Consider the following 26900-nt stretch of genomic DNA (forward strand, 5'->3'; position numbering starts at 1 on the left):
GTGCTTCCGTCTCTCGTTAACTTTACCTGCTAGGCCAGGCTATGATAACCACTCTATGGGGCCGAGAACTCTTGGCTTCATCAATCCCGATAAAGAGTAAACATGACACAAAATCAACATGATAGTGGCCAATGACCTCATCTGTTGTTTCTTATACTTTACAAAAAACAGGAAAGGTGCCAACCATGAGAGGTCCTGAGAGATGGCTTTACTGACGGCTAAAAGAGATGGCCATCAACCCTAAGTACCTACCACTAGGCAGCCCTTCCATTCCGCTGAATACATACATGGCTGGAATGGCCTGTATTTGAAGCATCAGGTTCTGACCTGTAATAGGCCTGAGGCTGTCCTGACCTTCTAAGACCATCACTAGGCAGTCTCAGTATAGGATGGCTCTCTAAGCACACAGTTTCTACAATATACTTGTCCATACCTCTGCTTCTACAGGGTCATCCGAGTTCTCCTCTTCTGTGTCCAGGAGCTCAATGGTCAGCTGAACCTGGCCCTGGCTCTGAATAAACATAAGCTGCAAATAAGAAACCAGAATGTAAACAAAAGACCATCTCCTCCAAAACTATAACCTAGCTGCTAAGGGATGGGAGGTTGGGAGGCAATAAAGTTATAAAGCTTCATTCACTCTAATTGAAGAGATGAGGCAGGTACTCCAAAGTTTAGGAGGCAGGTGATAAAAAAGGCCAAAGTCCAATCTTGCTACTAGCATAATGAAAGGCTACAGCAAAAAGTATGATTTCATGTCTCACACCTCCTGTATGAGCTGAGCAATAATCAATGTAAGAGTGTTTCAAACTTACTTTGTTCAGTGGAAAGAAATATGACACAAATAAAGCCAGAACCATAAAATGTCAATGCCATTTTACCTGATACCCTCATTTCTGGAACTTAATACAAAAAAAGTTAAGCCAATAGCATGAAAGAAAAAAGAGAAGGGAAGGAAAGGAGAGGAGGAAGAGAAACTTCTTTAACTAAAGTGAAGCAGAAAACATCAAACCCAACAGAGAGCAGCAATCAATTCTAATGCCATAAAGATTACTACCCAAAGTGGCACCTGGCTGGCTCAGTTGTAGCGCATGTGACAGTGGATCTCTAGACTTCAAGTCTGAGCCCCACATTAGATGCACAGATTATTTAAAAATAACATAACATAACATAACATAACATAACATAACATAACATAACATAACATAACATGACTACCCAAACCATCATACACACTGTGGCCTAAGGAACACAAAGCATCAACATATTAACAAAGTTATCTGCTATAACGGTTATCAATCATATTAAAGGTTCTTAAAATTCTGAGTTCCAACATTTGTATGATTTTTAAAAAAAATTCGTATTTAAAAGCAACACACCAGGGCACCTAGGTGGCTCAGTGGGTTGCGCCTCTGCCTTCGGCTCAGGTCATGGTCTCAGGGTCCTGGGGATGGAGCCCCACACTGGGGGGTAGGGGTGGTCTAAGCTCAGTGGGGAGCCTGCTTCCCCCACCCCTACCTGCCTCTCTGCCAACTTGTGATCTTTGTCTGTCAAATAAATAAATAAAATCTTAAAAAAAAAAAAAAAGGCAGTATACTGATTAGAGGCAAAAACAAGTCATGCTTTGCATAAAAGAACTATCAAATGGTGGTGGCACGTGGGACTTCCCCTGTCAGAATCCCAAGATTTTCAATGCCCTTATCCTAACGGCTTACTGCAGATAAGATCACTGTCCGAATCACATGGAGAAGATCAAAGCTTACAAGAAGGCTTGAGAATCATCTATTTCAACCTTTTGCATTTTACACAGGAAAAAATTTAGAGTTCTCACTTCTCAAAGCCACACAGTCAATAAGTAAATAGGATCAGAAGCCAGTTCTGGGGTTCCCAGTATTCCTCCAGAGAAGCTTTAAAAATTCCTACCTGCTAGTAAAATTTAAAACATGACAAGAGCGTAATACATGCAACATAAATACAAATATAGTTACTTCCAAAACAGATCTGAAAAAACTGTCCCTAGGAGTTTGTTTTTTCCCACCCAATCCAGGATGACCTAGAGTGTCAAGATTTATCCTACTGCTTAAGGAAATAAAAATTAAGGAAATCAAATTAAAGTGATACTGAGGGGGCGCCTGGGTGGCTCAGTGGGTTAAGCCGCTGCCTTCGGCTCAGGTCATGATCTCAGGGTCCTGGGATCGAGTCCTGCGTCGGGCTCTCTGCTCAGCAGGGAGCCTGCTTCCTCCTCTCTCTCTCTCTGCCTGCCTCTCTGCCTACTTGTGATCTCTCTCTGTCAAATAAATAAAATCTTTAAAAAAAAAAAAAATAAAATAAAGTGATACTGAGAAGACTATCTCCTCTCTACTTAAAACTGAACTTAATTGCACCCCCAAGAGCTCTTAGAGCTTGATGCAGGGCTCAATCCCAGGACCCTGGGATCATGACCTGAGCCAAAGGCAGAGGCTTTTAATCCACTGAGCCACCCAAGCACCCCAGAGAAAACCCTATTTTTAAAAGTACCTAAAAGAACCAAACACCCCTCCCAAACAAAGGGTGAAGGATATGAATAAGCAATATACAGAAAAGGAAGCAGAAATGGGCAATGGCAGAGAACAGGGAAATACGAATCAGAATAATGTAATTTTCTAGCTACCCAAATGGCCAAAATAAAGAAGTCTGATAACCCAGTGTTAACTAAAGATGGGAAATGAATGCTCTTATGGAAGTGCACCCTAGGGGAGCCTAGGTGGCTCAGTCAGTTGCGCATCGGGCTCTTGATTTCACTCAGGTCATGATCTCAGGGTTGCGAGATCAAGCCCTCCACTGGGCTCGGGCTGAGCATGGAGCCTGCTTAAGAATTTCTCTCCATGGGGGCGCCTGGGTGGCTCAGTGGGTTAAAGCCTCTGCCTTCGGCTCGGGTCATGATCCCAGGGTCCTGGGATCAAGCCCCACTTCGGGTTCTCTGCTCACGGGGGAGCCTGCTTCCTCCTCTCTCTGCCTGCCTCTCTGCCTACTTGTGATCTCCGTCTGTCAAAAAAATAAATAAAATCTTAAAAAAAAAAAATTTTTTTTCTCTCCAGGATGCTTGGTGGCTCAGTTGGTTGAGCCTTTGGCTCAGATCATGATCTCAGGTTCCTGGGATCAAGTCCCACACCGCGCTCCCTGCTTGGCTGGGAGTCTGCTTCTCCTTCTCCCTCTCCTCCTCACCTCTGCTTATGCACACTCTCTCTGACAAATAAATAAATCTTAAAAAAAAAAAAAAACCTCTCTCTCCCCCTCTGCCCTTGCCACCACTATGTGCTCTCTCAAAATACATACATACATACATAAAATCTTTAAGAAAAGACAAGATGGGTACGCTAGTATATATAGCCTGTGGCTGGAGAGAGTGAAATGGCATTCTCCATTAAAATGTAACATTCAGGGATGCCTGGGTGGCTCAGTTGTTAAGCATCTGCCCTCGGCTCAGGTCATGATCCCAGGGCCCTGGGACTGAGCCTCACACTGGGCTCCCTGCTCAGCGGGAAGCCTGTTTCTCCCTCTTCTGCTTCCCCTCCTTGTACTCCCTCTCTCACCTTCTGCCAAATAAATAAAATCTTTAAAATATAAAATAAAATAATGTAACATTCAGGGATACTTGGCCGGCTCAGTTGGTGGAGTGTGCGACTTGTGATCTCAGGGTCCTGAGTTCATGCCCCACATTGGGTGGAGCCTACTTAAGTAGGTGGAGCCTCCTTATAAAAAAAAATTGAAATAATATATATATATTTGGTTAGTTATTTAAAATATAAAATACGCACATCCTTTGACCCAGTGATTTCATTTCTTGGTCTCCACCTCAAATTCTAACATATGTGCACTAGGATAGAAGCAGTAGGATATAGCACTACATGAGAAAGTAAAAAATGGAAATTGTTTAATGTTCACCCTGAAGGGAATGATTTTTTTTTTAAGATTTTATTGATCTAAGAGACAGAGAAAAAGGATGAGCATGGAGAGGGCAGAGGGCAGAGAGAGAATCTCAAGCAGACTCTGCACTGAGTGTGAGACAGATATGGGACTCAATCTCACGACCCCAAGATCATGACCTGAGCTGAAATCAAGAGTCATGTGCTTAATTAACTGAGCCACCCGGGTGTCCCAGGAATGACTGTTTTTAAACCTATGGTACATTTTTAAATTATGGTACATTTTTACTCTTAAGTACAACAAAGCAGTTGAAAAAATGAGCTTGGTCTATATAAACCAAAACAGAGAAATTCTAAGTCATACTAAGTGAAAAAAACACAATGTAGAATATATAGCCTAATGTCATTTATTTCATATATATACATGTATGTATGTAAAGGCACAGAAGAGGGTCTGAATGGATACGGAGAGCCAAGCGTTGCTGAGTTCTTAAAAAGCAGTGTACTATGTACAGAGAAACAAAATGGAGAGGAGGCTGGGACTCAGGGTTGGGCAGGGGATCTGAAGGGCTGCTTATGCTTAATGTTAATCATATCAAATTTTAGTCTCCACATGCACATTTAAAAAAATCACTGACATGATATAATTTTTTTGGTTACTAAGTCTTTGTTTTCGCTATTCTGTCTGCTACTCTGAAAACTATTCTTATCCATAGGGTGAGTCTATCCATCCCTCACAGGCCTTCACCACGCAATGTAATCCATTGTTAAGTCACTGTGCTTGGGAATGGTAATTCTGCTCCCCACAAAACAACACACACTGGATTTCTAACAAACATTTATAGGTTTAAAACTCAGAAGAAGAAAAATAAAACCAACCCTGAAAAGCTTAGGAAATGTCCTCTGTCCTGCGAAGAGTGCAGGTGATGGATTAGAAACTACAGAAACAGCTGATAAAGTAGAAGCAGACAACAAGTGGACAATCTGGGGTCGGATCAGTCAAGTACACGGAACACACCCAGTAAGGATATGTTAGCTCTCTCTGCTCGGCCAACTACAAACCTTATTCTGGGCCCCTGGAACCTGCCCTTCTTGTGTAAATACATACAAGTTTTGTTCATTACAGTTCTGCAGTCACAGTACACATAGTTTTATTTCCTTTCACCTGATGTAGTATTTTTATAATTTATGATTAACTATTACTGGCTGCAAAATATGCCACCTGGCATTCACACAATGGGCTGCTAGTAACCATTCCCACAGTGGGCTGTATGTCTAGGTCATTCCCAACTATTTGCTTTACTAACTAGCAACAACAATGCGGTAACGGTGGAAAATGGAAACAACCTAATGCAGCAAGATAGTCATAATCCTCCATAAAATAGTCAGGAAAAGATGAAGACCCAAGTGTTGCTAAGTGAGCAAAATAAGCTACAGACCATTCTGCCCAGTATACTCTCTTTCAAATCCAATAAAAGCACAGAAAAGTCTACAAATGTCATCAGTAATTATTTCTGGGAAACACTACAGGTGATGATTTCCCCTTTTCTCTGCATTTCCTATCTTTTCTACAAGGATCATGGATTATGTGTATTAGCATATTTATTTATTTAATTTTTTTGGGTGGTCTCTACTCCTAATGTGGGGCTCGAACTCATGACCCTGAGATCAAAAGTTATATGCTCTTCCAAATGTACCAGCCAGGTGCCCTTCTGTACTAACATTTTTAAACAAAGCATTATAGTATTTACAAAGCATTATACTACTAAAACTATTCAGAGAGAAAAGGACAGAATACAAAATTGTAAAAATCATACATAACAACTTTTTAAAATATAAGAAAGTAATAGATCGTCCATGGGAGAATTTACTTCCAGTTTTCCATGTTTTTCATTCCCTCCAGTAGGCTCAGAGGAACTCTAAGAAGTTCCAGGAGTGGCATCACTGCATCAAAGCATCCTGAAACGGCTTTGATTTCTGATGGAGATGGCTCCAACAACTTATACAGTCACCAGCATGGTCCTGGGGTACATGAGTAACTCTCACCTTAAAGCAATTCTCATCTGACATGAGTTGCTCAGCCTTCCGCTGGTATGTTGACTCCAAAAGACTTCTGGATGTCTGCGTGTTCAGTTGGCCTCCGGTGGCCCCATTATTGTTTTCTGCCAGGTAAAGGTCAGTCACCTGCACACAGATTTCATCACTCACGATGTGCTGTAGCTGGAATCAAGCAAAGGCAAGTCATCAGTGAACCAAGAAAATATTTCTCCCTTTCATACAGTCAATCTTCCTTTGACAGTTCCAGTCACTCAGCTCAGAAAGGTTTTCTGGTTGGTTACTTTAGAAAATTAAACACACAAAACCAGTATTTCATATTCTTGGAGAATAACTAAGCCTAAATCTTCAACAGTATCACTGATCCTTGAGTAAAGCTTTCCTATCTATTTAAACACAAAACTGGGGCACCTAGGTAGCTCAGTTGCTTACTTGTCTATGTTAGGTTCAGGTCATGATCCCAGGGTCCTAGGATCAAGTCCCATGTGGAGTTCCCTGCTTTTCCCTCTCCCTCCGCTTGTGCTCTGTCAAATAAATAAAATCTAAAGCATAAGCTGCTCATATTACTGTGCTGCTTATTTCAAGTTCTAAGGAACTGGAAAGAAAATTCTCATGGATTCCTGTTTTTATGGTGCTTCTTTACCATTTACAATTTGATTTCACTCTCATTCTCATTTGATCTACACAACTACCCTGGGAAGGAGGCTGAAGGGGGTGCCCTGTTACACAGGAGACAAATTTCCATTTTAGATGAGAACACTCACTGTGTGCCAAGGTGAGGACAGGAGCTGTGGAGAACCATGAAAGCAAGATCCCTCTCTATATTCTCAGCCTGAGTACAAAGTCTGACACTCACTGGGTATTCAAGAACCGGTTGCTGAATCACTTACCCAGGGGTTCTCAGCTGAAGGAACAGAGTTAGGACTAATTTCAAGCTGACCCCTAGGCCAATATTCTTTCTAATACATTACTTATTTTTCTACATCAGATAAAAAATATAGTACTTAAATTGTAAATGTTAATTGACTCAATTTCAACAAAGGTCAATCACTACTGACTGCTGGTAATTATTGAGAATATGTTGTTGTTCTTTTCTTTTTCTTGAAGATTTTATTTGTCAGAGAGAGTGAGTGAGCACAAGCAGGGGGAGCGGCAGGCAGAGGGAGAAGCAGGCTCTCTGCCAAACAAGGAGCCCAATGTGGGACTCGATCCCAGGAACCTGAGATTGTGACCTCAGCCGAAGGCAGACGCTCAAGCAACTGAGCCACCCAGGCGCCCCATGACTCTGTTCTTAAACTATCTGATGACTAGAAAGTTGAACCGTTTAGAGTTTCCATTTTCAAAGGTCATGACTATATTTCTTTCTTTTTTTTTTTTTTTTAAAGATTTTATTTATTTGACAGAGATCACAAGTAGGCAGAGAGGCAGGCAGAGAGAGAGGAAAGGAAGCAGGCTCCCTGGTGAGCAGAGAGCCCAAAGTGAGGCTCGATCCCAGGACCCTGGGATCATGACCTGAGCGGAAGGCAGAGGCTTTAACCCACTGAGCCACCCAGGCGCCGCCCATGACTGTATTTCTATTGTGGAATAAAAATTCCCTCAAATGAAACTTCACTCATAAAAAAATGCCAGAGAATGTGAAAAAACATATACAAGAAAAAAGCAAAATGTTAACTGCAATATCAATTTGTCTATTTTACTTTAAAATTCTCAAAAACCACTAAGCCGTTCTATTTTTAGGAAGATACATCCTTTTTGAAGTGCTAGTAACTATGACAACTACTTATTTTTAACATTTAAAAAAGTCTTAAATGACAAGTATGTGTATTTGTAGATAAATGGACACAGTACAAGGTCAGAAGGGTGACTGATCTGACCATGGTAGAAAGGCCACCAACTACAGATGGTTACATTATAATTAGTCCACACAATGGGCTCTCAGGTGGCCAATAAAATAATGCCTATGATAACCTGATAACATAAGGAGCAGCTTAAAATACACTGTTTGGGGGGTAGGCAGTGTAAAAAAAAGTGCATCTAAAGTATGGTCCATACCACGTAGACACTTCTGGTTAAGACCTTCTTGCTGAAATAGACCATGTCACTGACTCCCCATCCACACCCTCTTCTTGGCTATCTGGCCCCTCCTAGAATCTTTGAAAAGGGCAGCCCTATAAAATCAGGGACAAATGGAGAGCTCACGCTCTCAAGCTAGGCTGCTAAGATTCTCCCTCTTGCTAAATTGAAAGGACACAGTGAATGTGTTTGGTAGACTTTTTACAGACGAGCATCTAGATGGAAAGGTCAAGCAATGCTGGGGCCAGAGGCACTGCCATGGCAAGCCAAAGCCCCAGGGGGCTGGAGAAGCCTTGAGTACATGGCCAAATGTCCATCTGCAGAGAGAAGCCTGAGAATGAAGCAGATTTCCAGAAAGGCATGCAGGAGAAGAAAAAAAAACCAAAAGCAACCCCCCCCCAAACCCAAAAAACTTCCCAGTATAATCCCTGTATTGGCCATTTCCTGAGTTCTGTACTAAGGAATCTGTGAGACCACCTACCGTGTTCTTAAGACAAATCTCTATTAAACTACAGCTGATCCTTGAATAACATGAGGGGTGGGACACCAACCCTCCACACAACTGAAAATCTGCATATAACTTTTGAACCTGCCTCAAACCTAACTAGTCACATACTGTGGCCGATAAGCCTCACTGATAGCAAAAACAGTCAATGAACAAATATTTTGTATGCTGTATGTATCATATACCATATTTTTACAATAAAGCTAGAAAGTATTAGGAAAATCCTAAGAGAAAATGCATTTACAGTGCTACACTGTACTTATTGAGAAGAATCCAAGTGTTAGTGGACCACGCAATTCAAAGGCCTGCTGTTCAAGCAACAGCTGTACTCTGGAAAAGGTAAGTTGTAAGCCTATATGGCTTAACCTTGAAATATATGTTCTACCTCCGGTCAGCAATGAATTCTGGGGGAACATCAAACAGGATCAGGAGAATGAGAGGAAATATGCCTCCAACTGAGGAGTAAGGTGAGAAGCATGAACATATGTTTTAAAAACACTGGATTTGGGGGCACCTGGGTGGCTCAGTCAGTTAAGCATTTGACTCTTGATTTTGGTTCAGGTTGTGATCGCACAGTTGTGGGACTGAGCCCCACACGTCAGGCTCTGTACTCAGCATGGAGTCTGCTTGAGATTCTCTCCCTCTGCCCTTCCCCATCCCGCCCCCTGCCACATGCACACGCATGAGTGTGTACACGTGCATGCATGCGCTCTCTCTCTCTCAAATAAAACCATAAAAAACAACAACACTGTATTTGGGTTTCTGGACAAAAACTATTTCTTAAAAAGATTAGACATTATGCATTACTGACTCAAAATCATAACCAGGTGCTTTAAATAAATGGATAATTATATCTATTGTTTCAGAAACCAATCTCAAGCTTATGAAAGTTAATTCTACTGGATTTTTGAAGTTTCTGTGTTGCCAGTGTGAGAGACTTTACTTCCACACTGGGATGCAGAAGCACACGATAACCGGAGTCTTTATTTTATATATATCCAGATTTTCCATATATTTAGATTTGTTTGTACCCATATAATGATTTCCATCAGGAAGGCCTCTTAACGTCTTCAACTTCCAGGAAAAAAACTGAATACCTGACAACCTTCACGAAGATGCCAAGATTCAGTTATGCGAAGTGCTCTTCCTTGACTCTGAGCAGATCCTGTGAAAGGGCGCAGAGCCATGCGTCCTTCCAAAATCAAGGCAAAAAAAAAGCCTGGGTACTTGTAAAGAATTCCATATTTTACGCCAAGAAAACACTGAGTAACAAGTTTTTACTCCTCATAGTGGCAGTGAGGACTCAAGAACTTTCTTTGTCAAGTTTTCACTTTAAAAAAAGTGACACACCAACAACATACTCTGATCCCTTCGGAAATTCAGAAGTCAAGGCAAAAGTGGAAACCTGACTATGTGCTATAAATGATCATAGCTGTAAAGAACATATTCAAAGCTCCTAGGGTGCCACAGGAACACACCACAAAACCAATCACGAATCTAAGTCAAGTGGAACCTCAGATGGGGATAGTATTACAGAACATGTATGGAACCATTCCCACAGAAGAACTTCAAAAGTTAAGTGAGCAAAGTACACAGAATCACCAACACCTCAGACACGGAAGCACTCCCCGCTGAAAGCTCCCCACTAGGTGATCAGGTAAGAGCTGGGCCAGGACTAGGGCTCGCTCTACAGGTAGGCAGCAGGAGAGGGGCAGCACACCGGGGCAGTGCTAGGCTCTTTCAACTGTGAAGGGCATACCGAGCAGAGCCAAGGACTCCATTAAGCGGCTGAAGCACTCCCACTCTGTTAACATGAGCGATCCAACATAACGTTAACCTCCCCCTTTCTGCTAGAGAGCCATACGTCCATAAACATTGCTTGAGCAAACTGCCCTTTTTTCTCTCCAAGAGAAATCTTACCTTTTGTCTTTGCCTCAACCATCTTTAGGTAAGGACCTCTTCCCTCACCAAACCTAGCCTCCACCGTGCCCTCACCTGTCTGACAATGCTCTGGATTAGTTTGTCCATTGTGAAGGCAATGTAGGCATGAATGGTGAACATCTCTCTCAGCGAATCTTCGTATTGCGACGAGTCTATGTTGCCATCGAGCAGGCTCCGCACCATGTCCAGAAAAGCTGGGTAATAATCTTCCACGTCAACATCCACTGTGGGAGAGATGGGAGAGGTAAGGCCTTACCCTGCTATGAAGAGGTCAGGAGAGACGTCAGGGTCAAACCCCAAGCTGGCCTAAGGTGCCTCTGATGGAAGAAGCCTGGGTAGTCAAACATACACACCACATCAGCTGTAGGCAGAAGTGCTATCTGACAGGTGCTACAATGGCCAGTGCTATCAGAGGACAGTGACACTGCAACTTTAACGGGGGCTTTAACACTCTATCCACGCCAGAGAAACACTTCATTATAGTACAGCGGGCTCTGCCAGACAGGAGAGCAGAATGTCCCAGGGAAGAAGTTTCTTCAAAAAGTTGCTGGCTCTCATGCTGAGAGAAGAACCTGCCCTCCCAGCCTGCAGAGCATTCCTCACATGGGTCACTTGCTCATAAAGCTATTTCAATGAAGCATGAAGTGCAGATGAGAAAAGGCAGACAGCACCACACTCGAGCCCTGGGAAACCCCTCAGGAACAGAAAAATAGGAGCGCAAATTAAATCCCCTATGAATAATGAAGTAACCTGCATTTGTCAAAGTCCTTCTGTTTAAAAATGGATTCCCAACTTGTACTTCACAAATTACATTAAATGATCTGTGCTCACTGCGCATGAATCACTTCAACCAGCAGCTAGAATCTTATCAGTTGTTACAGAGACATTCACCTGGCAACTCGCAGAGTGCGGAAAGAAGCATAAAAGGATTGTGCCTGTAACTTATACAAGACTGATTTACTGATTTCTGGAGTTGGCAATCAAGATGGTGGCATGAGGGGGGGGTCACTGGGGTGTTGGTTATACTGGTTCTTGATCCAGAGGCTGGTTACACAGATGTGTTCACTTTGTAAAAATTCACTGAGGTACACAATTTGGATTTGTATCTTTTTCTATATGTATGTTGCACTTTAATAAAAAGTTCACTAAACTGAAAAAAAAAATCACAAGAATTCTTTTGTCCCTGACGTCTGGTTACCCATTTTTAAAGTCTATACAGAGAAAATAGTTGGGGAGCTAAAGCTAAGTCCGTCTCCATTTATCTGAAGTGTGATAGGCTCATCAAAGACATGCAAAACAGAGCATAGGGTTTAAAAGCAACTGGCTTAGGGGCGCCTGGGTGGCTCAGTGGGTTAAGCCGCTGCCTTCGGCTTGGGTCATGATCTCGGGGTCCTGGGATCCAGTCCCGCATCCGGCTCTCTGCTCAGCGGGGAGCCTGCTTCCTCCTCTCTCTCTCTCTCTGCCTGCCTCTCTGCCTACTTGTGATCTCTCTCTTTGTCAAATAAATAAATAAAATACAATCTTTAAAAAAATAAAAAAATAAAAGCAACTGGCTTAACTTTCACCATGGAACTTCACCTTGTTCAGACCCAAAGCACAGGCACAGGCTGTGCTACCGAGAGGCAGATGCTTTCACGCCAGAATAATGCTGGGAGCACAAGCCAGACTTGTGCCCACGAGCTATGATTGGTGCAAGGCTTGCTGTTACCGCTCAAGACCCAACAACATAAGCCTCAAACCAGGTTAAGTCAGTGATTGAGACAGGATTAGACTATTTGCTCCCTGATTTCTACCCAAGCAGATGGTATCACCACTCTTGAGATCCAAAAGTTGTCTCTCTCAAGCTAGGACTGCCGAGAGAAAGGATTTTAACATTAATATCCAGGGTCGTTAGCTCTTGAACAGATAGAAAATTAGGGCCACATGTGGGCTTCTTACAGCAGCAACAGTTTAGAAATTTTTTAAAAAAGATAATTCACTCCACAGATTGGCTATTTCTTCAAGGGTACAGAAGAAAGGCTTCACGGAAAAAGTTTTTGGCTCACAGCTCAAAAACCTCATTTATGAAAGGAGTAGTTCTTTAGAAGCCAGCAACAGAGAATCACGTAAAGCACATGACAGCTTCCTCGGCCCGCATTTACTTTTCCTTCTCCTGTGTTCTCTATCTTCATTATTGTTCTGTCTGGTCCACTGTCTCACACCGTCTCTTGACTTCCAATCTCCTTTCCATAAACTATTTCTATTTATTAAAGAATGAGCCATGAACCTCACAGGCCAAGAAGCCCTGCCCACACATACCTGAGAAAATTCGCATGTGCCTGAGGCATGAATAACTCAGAATTTGTATTCCGTCATGGAGCAGAATGGACTGTGACATTCTAGCCCCACCCTGTCCTTTAACACACTCTGCAATACCCCAGGGATCTGCCATTGGGGAAACTGATGGTGAGTGACACCTGCTCCCCAGTGGCCACAGCAGCAGCTACTGAATGGCCACAATCCTAGCACCACACAGGGAGCTCCCCTACTCAGCTCAAGCCTCCCAACAATTCTACAAGGTATTAAGAAGCACCTCCATTTCGCAGGTACACAGGTTTGGGGAGCTGAAGGAAGGTCATACAACCAGTCAACTGCAGAGCTAGGATCCGAACCCCAGTCAGATCCCCGGCTCTAAGGCCTGCCTGCCTGTGCTTGATGTGTGAAAGGTGGCAGTCTTGCGTCTAATTGAGCTCTGAGGTCCCCCAACCCCTCACATCGTCCAGAAACCAACAGTCTAAGCACTCACTAGGTTCTTTGAGACGTAGCTGGATGGCAGGGCTGTCGCTCTTGTCTCGTTTTATGCCCAGCACTTCCCGTTCCCACTCTCTCTCTCGGTTTTCTTCTTCAATCTGCCGTTCGGCCTGCGAGCAAATCCGCAGCAGGCGCGAGCAGAGGATCTGGTGTAGCCGCATGAAGATATACCAGTTGTTATTAACATAGAAGAGGTTGTACACTTCATCCATCCCCCTTAGCTTCTGAGCTGCTGTGTTACTAAACAGTAGCTTGGACTTAGGGGGACTGCCCCCGACACCATTGTGCTTCTTAGCTGCCCCTGTGGCTTCATCTACATCCATCTCTTCTTCTTCCTCTTCCTCCACATCCGAAAGATCACCTCTCTGAGCAAAGAGCAGATCTGGAATGAAATGATGCATGATTTGCTTGATTTTGTACTTGTCCTCCTTCTGAATGCCTGTCTGCCTCTTCACGTGGTGGATAATCAAAGCAGCGGCATCTTCCAGGATCTGTTTGTCTTCGTAGGCAAGGGAGAGGTGTGGGCCAACGGGTATACCGGCATTGTCTTCTGTAGCCTGCTCTTGCCTCTAACAGGAGAGAGACGCAAAGTATTATGTGACATGTGTCCAGCAACAACAAACAGACCTATGAGACCACGCCAGCAGTCTAGGCCACTACTAACCACAGTGGCAACCGTCTTCCAACCCGCAACTTGCAGAAACAGATACAGATAATGTGGGAGGTGGTCTGACACCAAGATACTGCTATTTTCTAGACTGTGAAGACTTACTGGGGACAATGGGGCAAAACTGGGACCATCTTTGAAAATTCTATGTTAGTGTTTATGGAGAGTACCACAGGAGGTACAGGATCTGAGGTTTCCAATCTGGGGTGGGGGTGCGGAAGGTGACAACTCTAACAAAACTGGCAGAACAGGGATGCTTACTGAAGGTTACTTAAGAGCTCATTCTACCACTCTCTTCCCCCCTTCCATCTATGTTTGACATTATCATGATACAACACTTTTCAAAAAATTCAAGATCATGTAACTTTTAGGAATTCTCAATCATACTATATTTATAACTATATCCATACCCCATAACTGTGAGCCCCAAGAGAGCAGGATTAATTTCTTAATCATCACTACATCCTGCCTCCCAGTACTATATACACTCCTGGTAAGTATGCCAAATAAAGATTAGAAAGTATCTGGGGATTAATGATGAGTGTTTCAGTTGTGGGAAGCTGACAGGGCTACATTCAGTTGTGTGAATGAAGACGAGGTACGGTTTTGAGGGAAACAGACAGGACAGTGGTAGAGGGAGATAGCAGGCACAGACAAAGCCAGGATGGTAAACTGGGAAACCAGTATAGCAGCTCGGGAGTAAAGGTGATGTTTACAGTGACAGAATCAGGAAGAGAAGTCTGGGACAAGTCTGAAGCAAGAATCAACATGTCTCAGAGGGTCTTGCTTCCGTACGCCAAAGGTAATTTCCAGGAGTCCAAGTCACACTGAGCATAAAGACTGGGTCCTCTCACGGATATAAAACATCCAGCTCACCTCATCATAGATGCTCTCAATCTCGTTAAGCAAGCTCTTGGACCTCAGGACCTTGGTGTCATTCTGTTTAAAGTTGATGCCCTGGTGGTCCAGTGACTTCAGGTAGTATTTCTCATTTTGCTCTCTCCAGACCTTGTTAAAGCCTCTCTGGGCTTCTCGCCATTCTTCCTCTTTCATCTTCAACCTGGGCGGGGGTGGGGGGGTGGTAGAAACAACAAGACATGGGAATCCAGATGTGGGAATTTTAAGGGAGAGAGTTAAAGTACTTGGATTTGAATCCTCCCTCTGTCATACTAGACTGTTTCCTTATCGAGGAAATAGGGATAACAATCCCTACTCTCTAAGGGTTTGTTTTTTATTTTATTTTTTTAAAAGACTTTCTTTACTTATTTGAGAGAGATGGAGAGTGAGTAGAGACAAAGCACCAGCAGGGAGACAGGGAGAGGCAGAAGAAGACTCCCAGCTGAGCAAAGAGCCCAAGGAGGGCTCAAACCCAGAGCCCCGGGATCTTGAACTGATCTGAAGGTGCATGCTTAACCAACTAAGCCACCCAGGTGCCTGTCTTAAGGGTTCAGAAGTGAGAAATGTGTCAGACTTACTTTATTTCAAAAGTCAAAAGACACAATAGGTCAAAACTGTTGGCAACTTGGGATACTGTTATTCAAATTGTTATTCAACCCAGGCTTGAACTCTGTTACCTGAGGAACTGACTTATCCAGGACTTATTTTGGGGAGGTAATTTGTCCCAAAGTCAGAAATTTTACCTAGAATAGTTATTTCTCAACAGCATCCCACAGAATACACTTGAAAAGGGAGTTGACTTCCTTGGCCAGCTGAAACAAGCACATCTCTTTGCAGCAGGACTTCTAAGAACATTCACTATGCTAATGTAAATGCAAAAGTCCAAGAGCAGAGAACTTGCACAGTAATGCTCCTTTGCACACAGTTTGGGAATTTCTGATGGCAACAACTGATCTCAACACTCCAAAAGCGAGGAGAGTAAAATCAAAACCAGCACTGGAACTGCAGAGTATCCTACATCTCAAAGCCAAAAGTTAAATGCTCCTGGCACGGCAGGAAGAGGAACAGCCTGCGCCAGCTCTTGAGCAGAAGACTAGGGAGGGACAATAAAAGTCAGGCAGCTGTGAGCCACATAGCACACAAGAATCCCGTCATCACTGTTGCAGGTGATACTGAGAGATGGTCCAGCTGTTGGCTGGCATTCACAGTGTGGTTCGAAGTGCCACGGCCTTGAAGGAGCCTGTGGCTCATTGGCTCTAGCTCTAGCCTCCTTGATGCCTGGTCTTAGGTGGGTACAAGAGCCCCTCTACACTTCAGGCTGAAGCCTTGACAGGAATGTGGGAGGTTATATTCTACTTTGTTCTTTTCTGTATTTTAAAGTATTCCCTTAAACACACAGCTTTCCTCTATGGACTTTCAAGGTATGTTCTCTACTGCTGGTTACACAGAACCCCATCAAGAAGTTCCATTATCCCATGGTCCACCTAATTTCCAACAACCAGTGCTGGGCCAAGATGGGTGTCTCATGGGATAGCAACCAGGTTGAAAATGAGGGCCTTGGGGCATCTGGGTGTCTGCTTTGGCTCAGGTCATGATCCCAGGGTCCTGGATCGAGCCCTGCATTAGGCTCCCTGCTCAGCAGGAAGCCTGCTTCTCCCTCTCCCACTCCTCCTGCTTGTGTTCCCTCTCTTGCTGGGTCTCCTTCTGTCTTATTTATAAATAAAATCTTAAAAAAAAAAAAAAAAAAAGAAAGAAAGAAAATGGGGGCCTTATCTATTGGGACACTGAATCGGTCATGAAGCACACTAAAGCACAAAAGGCACATTCAGTCAGTTACCTTTTAAGAACAATTGGGACAGCAATGGAAGGGTTCTTCCTCAGACCATCAATGATGTCAGCTGCTTTATCAGCATATATCCTCTGGAGTGCTTTTCGATGAATAACTTCCGATGTGCCCCCGAGGGTGTTGTCCAAGCGAAATTTGGCTTGTTCCTCAGCAGACAAGCGAGAAAGCTTCTTCTGTATTGCTTCCAGAACCCGGATCGTTGCCAGATTGGTCTCTAAAACTACATCAAGCTAAAGCAAAAGACAAAGTGTGCTCAGGACCCAAACCAGAATGGAACAGCAATCAAAAGTATGAAGTAGGGAGCCAGATTCCTTGGATTTGAATCCCACCTCTGCCATAGTAGCCACACATGATTCTATTTCCTTATCAATAGAATAGGGATAACCTCACATATTCTCAAAGGCTGTTTTCTAGATCAGATGATATAATCCTAATAAAGGGCTTAGTGCAAGGCCTGGCACAAAACATCCAATAAATGATAGATAAGTGGTAGTTGTTACTTCCAACACCACCAGTGTGCTTTGCTTAGTACTACTGACCCGAGACCACAGGGACCTCACATAAGGCAACCTTACTGACACTTTCCCCTGAACTTCCCTGGATTGCTGAAATCTGTCAGGAATGAGAAAATGAACAAAACAAACACACAACAATCAGAAGACCATTCAAAGATGATAAATCAGTCTTATATGTGAGGTTTTTCAGGTTAACCTGAAATATTTAAATATTTAAAAGCATTGTTCTACATCCAGTAATAATAAGAGCAGTGACTACCATTCCTTGAGGACTTCAATGTCCTATCTGTGGGTAAGCATTTAAATTCTAATAGAACTCCTGCCGCTTACTTTCTGGCAAGGGCCTAGCCAGACCTGGTGAAGGGTAGAACTGGCAACCTTTGAGTAACTCTTTTGCTAGGCTCCATACAACATTCTCTATATGAGAAACAGAAAACGAAGTAAACGAGAAGTCTCAGGGTCCTGTGACCAAATGTCTGTGGAGGAGTTCCCAGGGTGGCACCATCGGTTGAGCGTCCGACTCTTGGTTTCAGCTCAGGTCAGGATCTCAGGGTTCTGAGATGGACCCCCCCGGGGGGCTCAGTGCAGAGGCCACTTGATATTTCTCTCTCTCTCTCCCCCCGCCCCTCCCCTGCTCAGGCACATGTGCATGCACATGTACTCTTTCAAGCAAATAAATTAAAAAAAAAAAAAGTGTCCCAAAGTAATTCTGATGAGCAGGATCCCCTGCTAACCATCAATGCACAGGTAGTGTGATCAAGAAATAAATGTTTTTATTCAAGCCACTGAAATCTGGGGGTTGTCTGCACTGCAGGATCACTAACCTATCCTGATGTATAAAGGAATGCTCCTTCAAACTAGCCCATCCCACCCTATCCTAAGCACATGCACACACACCTTCATCATCACGCCTGTAATCGCAGATGGGAAATGCGGATGCTGCCTTTTATAGGCACACCAGTTGAGAATAGGAACATCCTGTCAGAAAAAGATGCCAATCTCTGCTTTCTAACTCCTCATCTAACCTTACTAAACGTAGGTAACAAGGAAATGCTTTCTTCACCCTGATACAACTTTCCATGTAAGTTAGCATCTGTCACGATCTTGTTTTGTGCAAATGGTGGAAACTCCTCATGAACACTGTGGCCAGTCACCTGCAAGCGGCCAAGAAACATGCGGCCCTTCATTCAAGACATGTCAGAAACAGCCGAATCACGTGGGAAAGGGGAATGGCTGGCAGAGCCTGACCAGCACGGGTTTAAAAAAAGAGCAAGCCCTCGCCCATCTATATGAATAAGCAGGGCCAGTCACTTTCGTATAATAAATACCTTAAATAGGATGCAAATCATTTTACCTCTTCCAACACACTGAACATTCCCTTTTTGTTGATGAGATCCACGAGCTAGACGTTTTAACACACCGGGGATTCTGAGCCCACTCACCGTACTCCTACTCCTGGTACGGGGGCTCTACCAGCTCACTTATTTACTCCAGCTCTTCCTTTCCCAACTGCTTCAAAATAAAACCCTAATTTCACTTTCTTTCACAAGGAGCCAAGTAACAGATTTGGAGAGAAAAATTCCAGTTCTCACAGGAGAGCTGGTTTGCTAACCACATCAAGATACCTGCTAAGAGTAACAATACACACTTTAAATAATTAAACCTCTTTAAGAAAGCCCAGTCAGTCTTGAGATACTCTTTTGTATACCCTGTAAAACACAATAACCTTTAAAATGCTGTTAAAAATTCAAGGAATTATTATTCAGCCATCAATGGATAACTTCAAAAGGGTTCAAGTGGCCTAGATAGGTCACACTTGCCCTAAAATATTATTAGTGTATTTGACGAACTCAAAAACATTCTAAGTAGGACAATAAGCATTTACCAGTGAAGAACATGAGACTCTGGCTCTCCAGTCTCAAAAAGCCAAGCCTCACAGACAGATATTTAAAATATCTTAGCATTTAGTGCCTCCCATTTCCACAACCTCCAAATGATAAAGGAGCTTGTACCTCAAAGCGTTCATCTTCACAACGATAGATGTGTTCTTCATACTGGGTTTTCTTGGAACTAACGAAGGTGGAGTCCTCAGACCAGGAAGGGAAGGAAACCCAAGTATCATTTAGAACCTTTGGGTAAAAGAAGATAAACTGAAGCTAAAGTGTAACAAAGCTTTCTGGTAATCAATCATTCTTAGTAAAAAGACAGACACAACTCTAGGGGATGAGAGAAAGCACCAACACTACAGCTTTCACCTTTAACAAGTTTGCAAAGATTGGAAAGGTTCTGGACAGAAGTATAAAACATTTTCTTCTGAGAAAAGACAGAGAAGGGTATTGATTTCCTTATTCACATAGATTCTCAGTCCCTGGTGTTACTCCCTTCTGGAGGAAGGAAAGACTCAGAGCTGACCCTTTCTAGGGAAGGCCTTACCTCTTTACAGAGAGGGGTCCGTCCTGTACACTTGGGCTGCTGGTAACTCTTCGGCAGGGCTCGGTAGCTGGAGCCCAGCCGTTTACAAGAGGCATAATCTATCTCCATGGCAATGCCCTCTGTGGCTCGTTCCTTTGGAAAGGTTTCCAGATGTACAGACTCCTTATAGCCCAGAAAGTTTTTAAACCAATTAAACAATTCAGGGAATTTCCTGAAGAATCAAACCAAAAACTGGTGAGCAATCAGAAGCATGATGCAGTTATCCTGAGGTATAGCTACTACTATTTGGTGTTGGGTCAGAACTTAACTACCAGGGACAAATTCCAATGACAATTATTATTTCCTGCCTAAGAAGTTCTGCTTCTGAGAATCTGGCTTCCCCTTTTCTTGTAGAGCGCTCCAAGACTGGTTAGGGTACTGATGGAAGAGTTACACTGAAACTAAGCAATAACCAGCTGTTCTTCTAGTCAAGAAGACCACGTGAATGCTCAGATCATTCTTAGGTTGTCAAATACAGTCAAGATTCTAGAACCCCAGAGGAGACTGGTCTCTATAAACATCCAACACTGGTCAGCACACTGGGAAACCATTAGTCTTGGCCAATGCCCTCTCTGCCTACTTTTTCATCTGTAGTTAAACAAGAAGAATTCCCAGAGGACTCCTATGATACTGACATTTTATGAGTCAACCAACTGACATACCATGATCAAATTATGGTTGCCCATCACATACCCGCACCTCCACAGCACCCATCAGCGCTGAGTCCCTCACTCCACTTACCCCAGGAAAGGAGAGACTAGCTGCACAAGTTCAGCCCGAGAGATCACCTCCTGGTTAAAGATAACAAGACAGCGCAGGAAATTCTCATAGGCCTCTGCACTCCGCAGAGCCTTTCGGACCTTATGGAGACAACCAGAAGAGAAATAGATGGGAAATCAAGAGATCTTGGATTGCTTTTAAAAGATTGGGGAAATTTAAACAGTTATTTGATGATACTAAAGGAGCTGATGTTAGTTTTTTTAGATGTGATAATGACTATGTTTGAGAAAAGTGTTACTTTAAAAGAACACTTAGTACTTATGGATGAAATAATAAAATATCTGGAATTGGTCTCCAAATAAGCCAGGGTGGGTAAGAGTACAGACGAAACAAGAACCCTGGCTAGTAGATGGGAACCTCCAGCAGAGGCTGGAGGATGGGTACATAGGAGTCATTCCACTCGGCTCGTCATTTCACATGTTTAAAATGTTTCACAATAAAAAAAATTTAAATGAGATCCTAGAGTAAATATTACATTTACCTTCTTATATGCTTGATTTTCCAACCATATCAGAGTTCCCCTAGTTTTTGTTGCTTCTCCTGACAGATGTTTACAGCAAGAATCCTTCGTCAACACTGTTTTTAAACTCTGGTAATCTTGAATAATTTTTAAGTAAGACACTTCCGTCCTCTGAACTGATCCTTTTCCTTCCTCCACTTATAATACTGAACACTTCTAACATCCAAAACCCTAAAAATGTTCAATGGCATAAGCAAGGTAAAACTAGCCTGGCTAGATGAGCAATCTGGAATTTTAATTTCAAAAGTAAATTTTTAGGACTGCCTGGGTGGCTCAGTCATTAAGCATCTGCCTTCGGCTCAAGTCATGATCCCGTGGTCCTGGGTGAGTCCTGAGGATGAGTCCCTGCTGAGCAGGGAGCCTGCTTCTCCCTCTGCCTGCTGCTCCCCCTACTTGTGCTCTCTCTCTCTCTGACCAATAAGTAAATAAAATCTTTTTAAAAAGTAAATATTTAGCATTATGGTTCTTTAGTGAAGACTATAGACAAATCCTCACCAAACCAAGCAGTTAAGACAACCCCTTCTCCAGGCTCCTGGATACTTTTTTTTTTTTTTTAAAGATTTTATTTATTTATATGACAGACACAGATCACAAGTAGGCAGAGAGGCAGGCAGAGAGAGAAGGAGAAGCAGGCTCCCCGCTGAGCAGAGAGCCCGACGCGGGGCTCAATCCCAGGACCCTGGGATCATGACCCGAGCTGAAGGCAGAGGCTTTAACCCACTGAGCCACCCAGGCGCCCCGCTCCTGTATACTTTTATAACTATTAGTTGGTAGATATTACGTGGACTATGTATTTTCAAAGCCAAAGATGAAAGAGAACTGTACTTTTTGTACTATACATAGTATCGACTGACTTTTAATTTTTTATTAGCCTTTAAACATGCACAAAAGTAGACCGAATAGTCTAATGAACCCCATGTACTTGCCCAGCCTCAATGATCAATATACAGTAAATTCTATTTCATCTACAACCATGTCCTTCACCTCTGAATTTTTAAAGCATATTTCAGGCATTTCAGCTATACAACATGGGTTTGAACTGTGTCCACTTACACGTAGATTTTGATACATACAGCACTGTAAATGTATGTTCTCTTCCTTATGATTTTAATAACATTTTCTTTTCTCTAGCTTATTTATTATACAGTATACCATACACATAACATACAAAATATGTGTTACTCAACTATTAAATATTATTGGTAAAGCTTCTGGTCAACAGTAAGTTTTGGGGAGTCACAATTCTACTCAGATTTTCAACCCCCATTGTTCAAGGGTCAACTATGTACCAGTATGTGTCTCTAAGAAATAAGTACTCCAAAGACAAACAAAAAAATACCATCACTCCTACAAAATTAACTTATTCACACCCCACCCCTCCACTCTCTCATTGTCATTTGTGGGTTGTGAGATTTCCACATTTCCCTTAAAGGCACCAAATGCCCAGGCAGCCCTCACAAGTGGTTCAAGCCAGAGCGAGACAACCATTCAGCAGGACAGCGCACACAGGCAGGGCAGGCTAGAGAGAGATCAGAAGGCACCAATCACGTGAATGCTAAAACACCTGCCCTTTTGCAAAAACCCAAAGGTGCAAGACAGGGTAAATCTGCACCAGATCATCCCAGGCTGGTTCCTGCCGGTGAGCAGTCTGACAGTTAGCAATTACCCTGATGAAAGCAGCCTGCTAATCATCAAGTCTACTCCAAGGAGGAAGTCAGACGTAGGAGGAGAGGTAAACCAATATACCACACAACCCTGTTTACACCAGTAATCGCAATGCTGGCTACATATCAGGATCACCCAGGGAACTTTGAAAACATACAGTTAAATGTGAACTCCCACAAACCCTACATGCGATACATTTAAGTACCATGAGCAATCAAGATTACAAGCCATCTCAAGTCCTCAACAACTGGTGCACACCTGGATATCGACAATGAGGAGCTCCAAATATCTCTCAAGAGTAACATCACGCATTTTTTAAAAGCGGTCTTCTGCCATGGGAAATGCTGTAAACTACTTCCAAAACCAAAACAGACAATGCTACTGCTTCCCTAGCTGTGCTAATGGTTTTGGTAGCCTGAAAGGACCAACAACTTAGAAATTATGTCAAGAGGCAGAAAGTCCTAATCAACTAAAACAAAATCCTCTTGGGGATAGGGAGATTTTTTTCTTTTGGCATTAATAATAAATCTAATTCAATCACTACTCACCTTATCAAAAAATAATGATTCAGTTCCTACACCATGCTTGCTGGCATCTGCCATGGAAGAATCCTTTAGGCTGAGCAGTTTGGGTTTCTTCTGCAAAAGAAGGAAAAATACAAACACATAAGATCCAAAGAGGAGAGTTCTTGGAGTTTTATTTTCATCTGTGTTCGATGGGTCCGTCACTGACCTCTGCTATCAATAATCTGCAATGAATGAGAGAATTCTCATTTACGTTAACTCATTAACTTTTACACCCTGAAAGACTTCCAACCATCTTCTCCATCTCAGTTTGCCTTCACCCTGAGGTTCACATATCATTCTACTTACCGAATATTTTCTCACTTCATTACTGCGGTAACAGAATATCCTCACTTTTTCCATTAGCCAAAAGTAACTTAACTTGGAACCTAGTGCCACCACCTCATCTTCTTAGAGATGGAGGCAAAGAGTTGCAGCACACTACCAGGAGAGGGTAGAAATCAACCTTCAACCTTTTAGTTATAATTCAATTTAAAAATTCATGAAAAGAGGTGCCTGGGTGGCTGAGTTGGTTAGGCGACTAAGTCATGATCCTGGGGTCCGAAGATCAAGTCCCTCATCAGACTCCCTGCTCGGCAGGGAGACTGCTTTTCCCACTGATCTCTCTCCTCTCATGCTCTCTCTCTCACATAAATAAATAAAATCTTTAAAAAAAATAAAAATAAAAAAAAAATTCATGAAAAAAAGCACAGATTTATTTTCCTAACAGAAGGAATGACTCTTGTCAGCAATATCTACTTGGATCAATTTAAGATTACGTTTTCAAAGGGAATGAATGAATGAATGAATAACTGTCGGGCAAGAATTCCCTTTTATAAAGTCATCTCCCAAGGGTCAACTATGTACAAAAAGAAATGCACAAACTCTGAGGGAAGCAGCACATTTACCTTCACCGCCTCAGAGTGCACTCTCAAGAGCCAAAACCTCTGCTGCGTAGGCTGCCGAAGGAGGAAAGGAGGTGGGGATTCTAATCCCCCTTTCTAGTGTTTCCACCTGAGGGTAATCAAGTGTGGGAGGGGACCGAAGCAAGAGCAGAGCTGAACTGCCAAGCTGATTCTTGCTACCCCTAGAACTCTTTACTGAAGTGAAGAAACAGAAAGTATTTCTACATTCAGTTTGCTTTCAAAAGGAAAAGCCATGAGACACTAAAAAAGTCTTGCAAGTGTGAGCAACACCTAACGTGTCAGCAGTCATCTGCCTGTTCACCAGTCACTGCCTACTGTTAGAAATTCCACTGTTAGAATAGTGAGAAAATATCATGATTCATTAATTAGATTCTGCAGACATGTCCCATATTTTCCATATTAAATACTGCTCTAGAATTCACTGAAGCAACATTCAATACGTACACCTAGCTCTCTCCCCGGCACAGCTGCACGACAGGGTTGGCCTTCTGCAGGCAGACCATCACGTGTTTACTCTAATGAGAAGCATCATGTGGTAGGTCACTAACAAACTGAAGATCCCCCTCTGCTACAGCCCAGCGGTCCGGCCTTGGAGGCGACAATGATACAAACGAGACCTGGCAGCTGAACAAAGAAACCCGGGCAGGATAGGCTTCTAGACCAAAGAGATCTCACAAAGTATAGATACTTTACACCTTAGAGGCCACTGACTTATTTCTGAAAGAATGAACTCAATAATCTTCCTTCTTCTTATCACAAGGCAGGTTGAAGGCATCAAGTAAGTCAGAGGAATAGAAAAATTAGTTAAGTCTCAGAAACCTTTGGCACCAAAGAAAAAAAGACATGATGGCTAAAAGCAAAGAAGAGAGAAAGTATAGAGAAAACAACACAAACTCCAAAAGTACAGTAATTTGTGTAATCAGTGATAGTCTAACATTCTTTTGCAAGCCAGATGATAAGCTTTGCATTGAGTTTCTGTGACATACACCAACTCACTCTGAGTATCCACGATCCAACTTTCAACACTCTTGGATAAGAACACGTGAACAACCCTGGAGTACTTGTCCATGAGGACTGCTCCCGAAAGTCAAACTGCGCAGGTGCCGGCCATCCTCACCTTTACCGGAGGGGTAGTTCCCGTTCCCGAGTGCCTACGGATCTGGCAGCCGTTCTGGTTGGGCCTCTGTGGCTTGTTGTTCAGCTGGGGCTTCTTCACAGTACCTCCATGGTCATTTCTCACGGAATCAACCTTCTCAGCTGTTGTTTTGCTTAAAAGCTAAGTAAGACAAGGGTAGAGATTAATTCTCTTTTACCAAGTAGGCATATCATTCATATCAACAGAAAAGATTCTGTTTCCAGCTTCCTAACTTAAATTTTAAGATAATAATTCTAAATAGTATAGCTCTTTCTAAATAAAACTTACCACAGAGCTGTTGGCATCTGGTAGGAACTGTCCAAACTCTGACAACAGATCTTCCTGATTTTTAAAAAGACGAGCCACCTGGGCATATACTTCCTGCTCAGTCAATGCTGGAGTGTAGTTTCCTCCAGCTTCCTTGGCATTTCGTTGCTCTTTCTGACAGGAAATTTCAAATGGGAAGGTATCATATAAGAGGGCCACTGCTTTGAACGACTGACTCCCTTTTGCACACTTTCTGGGATGTTATCTACTTGGGCTGTACCTAAGAAGAAAAGTCTATGTTCTTAGCACTTGTTTTAACTGCACGCTTTTAAGGTGAGAAATGAGTAGAAGATGGTGGCTGACAATTTTTTTAAAACTAGGACGGGGCACCTGGCTGACTAGGTTGGACAGTGTGTAACTCTTGATTTTGGGGTCATAAGTTCAAGCCCCATGCTGGAAACAGGTCAAATAAATAAATAAAATAACCTTTAAAAAATAAAATAATAAATAAAAGAGAGTATATGTGAATGCTCAGGGGACCACTACCAACCAATAAAACACAAGATAATAGAGAAATATGTCCTCCTTCTACTGTAGATGAACTACACTACACAAATCATCCTCTAAACCCCCCAGATAATAAGAATCTGCTTCACAGGGCAGTAACTTCAAAGTCCTATTGTTATAAGGCAATTAAAGTCAGGCAAATCAAACTAGCTTTATAAACACACATCACAGTTTCTAACCTGTTGACTTCCAGTAACAATTAGAGACCACAGTAACGGTTATTCAAGTCCTTCTCTGGTCAGATGCCCTCAGCGTGTGACCTGGCTAAGGCGGGCTAAAAGAGTGGATCTCTTACCTGGTATGTGTGCAAAATCTCCAGGAACGCTTTGTAGATGTCTGGTTGGCCCTGGAACCTGTTCTTGATTTTATTAACATAGTTGATGGCATGATTAAACTCCACAGGCTGATTGTTCTGCAAGGATGGGGCCGTTCCCAACGAGATTGTCACTGGAGTATGAGGCTGGACAGGTGGAGAGCGCGGGGACGCATATGGTGGGAGAGGGGGAGTCTGCTGACTGGCTGGAGTATGTGCTTGTAGTTGGGAAGGCTAAAAAGAAAAAAGTCATAGCCTCCTCAGGAACACAGATGGTCTGACATAGGAAAAAAAGGTCAAACTAAAGAGAAACAAGATGTCTGATCAACAAACGTCCTTAATTCACTCTGGCCAGGCCATTTTAGGCCAACTCAAATCATACTGGGCAGGGGTGAGGAGTGCAAAGGGCTCACACATTCTAATACAGATTAATTTTAGTCTCAAATTTTCTAAATACAACCTGAAAAGTGGCTACATCTCTAATTACAGGGCAGAATTTTT

General features: G+C 42.8%; 1 protein-coding gene across 2 annotated transcripts in view; it reads right to left on the reverse strand.

Moving 5' to 3' along the window:
• SIN3A (SIN3 transcription regulator family member A) overlaps positions 1–26900 on the reverse strand; it is a 69674-nt gene that overhangs the window by 11569 nt on the left and 31205 nt on the right. For both annotated transcript variants that reach the window (XM_044236215.1, XM_044236216.1), the window contains 13 exons: positions 26382–26633; positions 25541–25693; positions 25235–25393; positions 23177–23266; positions 20405–20523; positions 19625–19835; positions 19204–19320; positions 16668–16906; positions 14810–14993; positions 13262–13835; positions 10531–10700; positions 5949–6122; positions 434–526 (listed from right to left, as the gene is read on the reverse strand). In XM_044236215.1, the coding sequence (XP_044092150.1) occupies positions 434–526; positions 5949–6122; positions 10531–10700; positions 13262–13835; positions 14810–14993; positions 16668–16906; positions 19204–19320; positions 19625–19835; positions 20405–20523; positions 23177–23266; positions 25235–25393; positions 25541–25693; positions 26382–26633 (2535 nt within the window). The remainder of the gene's footprint in view (positions 1–433; positions 527–5948; positions 6123–10530; positions 10701–13261; positions 13836–14809; positions 14994–16667; positions 16907–19203; positions 19321–19624; positions 19836–20404; positions 20524–23176; positions 23267–25234; positions 25394–25540; positions 25694–26381; positions 26634–26900) is intronic.

Source organism: Neovison vison, unplaced genomic scaffold (assembly GCF_020171115.1).
Source record: "Neovison vison isolate M4711 unplaced genomic scaffold, ASM_NN_V1 Scaffold_093, whole genome shotgun sequence".
Taxonomy (NCBI): Eukaryota; Metazoa; Chordata; class Mammalia; order Carnivora; family Mustelidae; genus Neogale; species Neogale vison.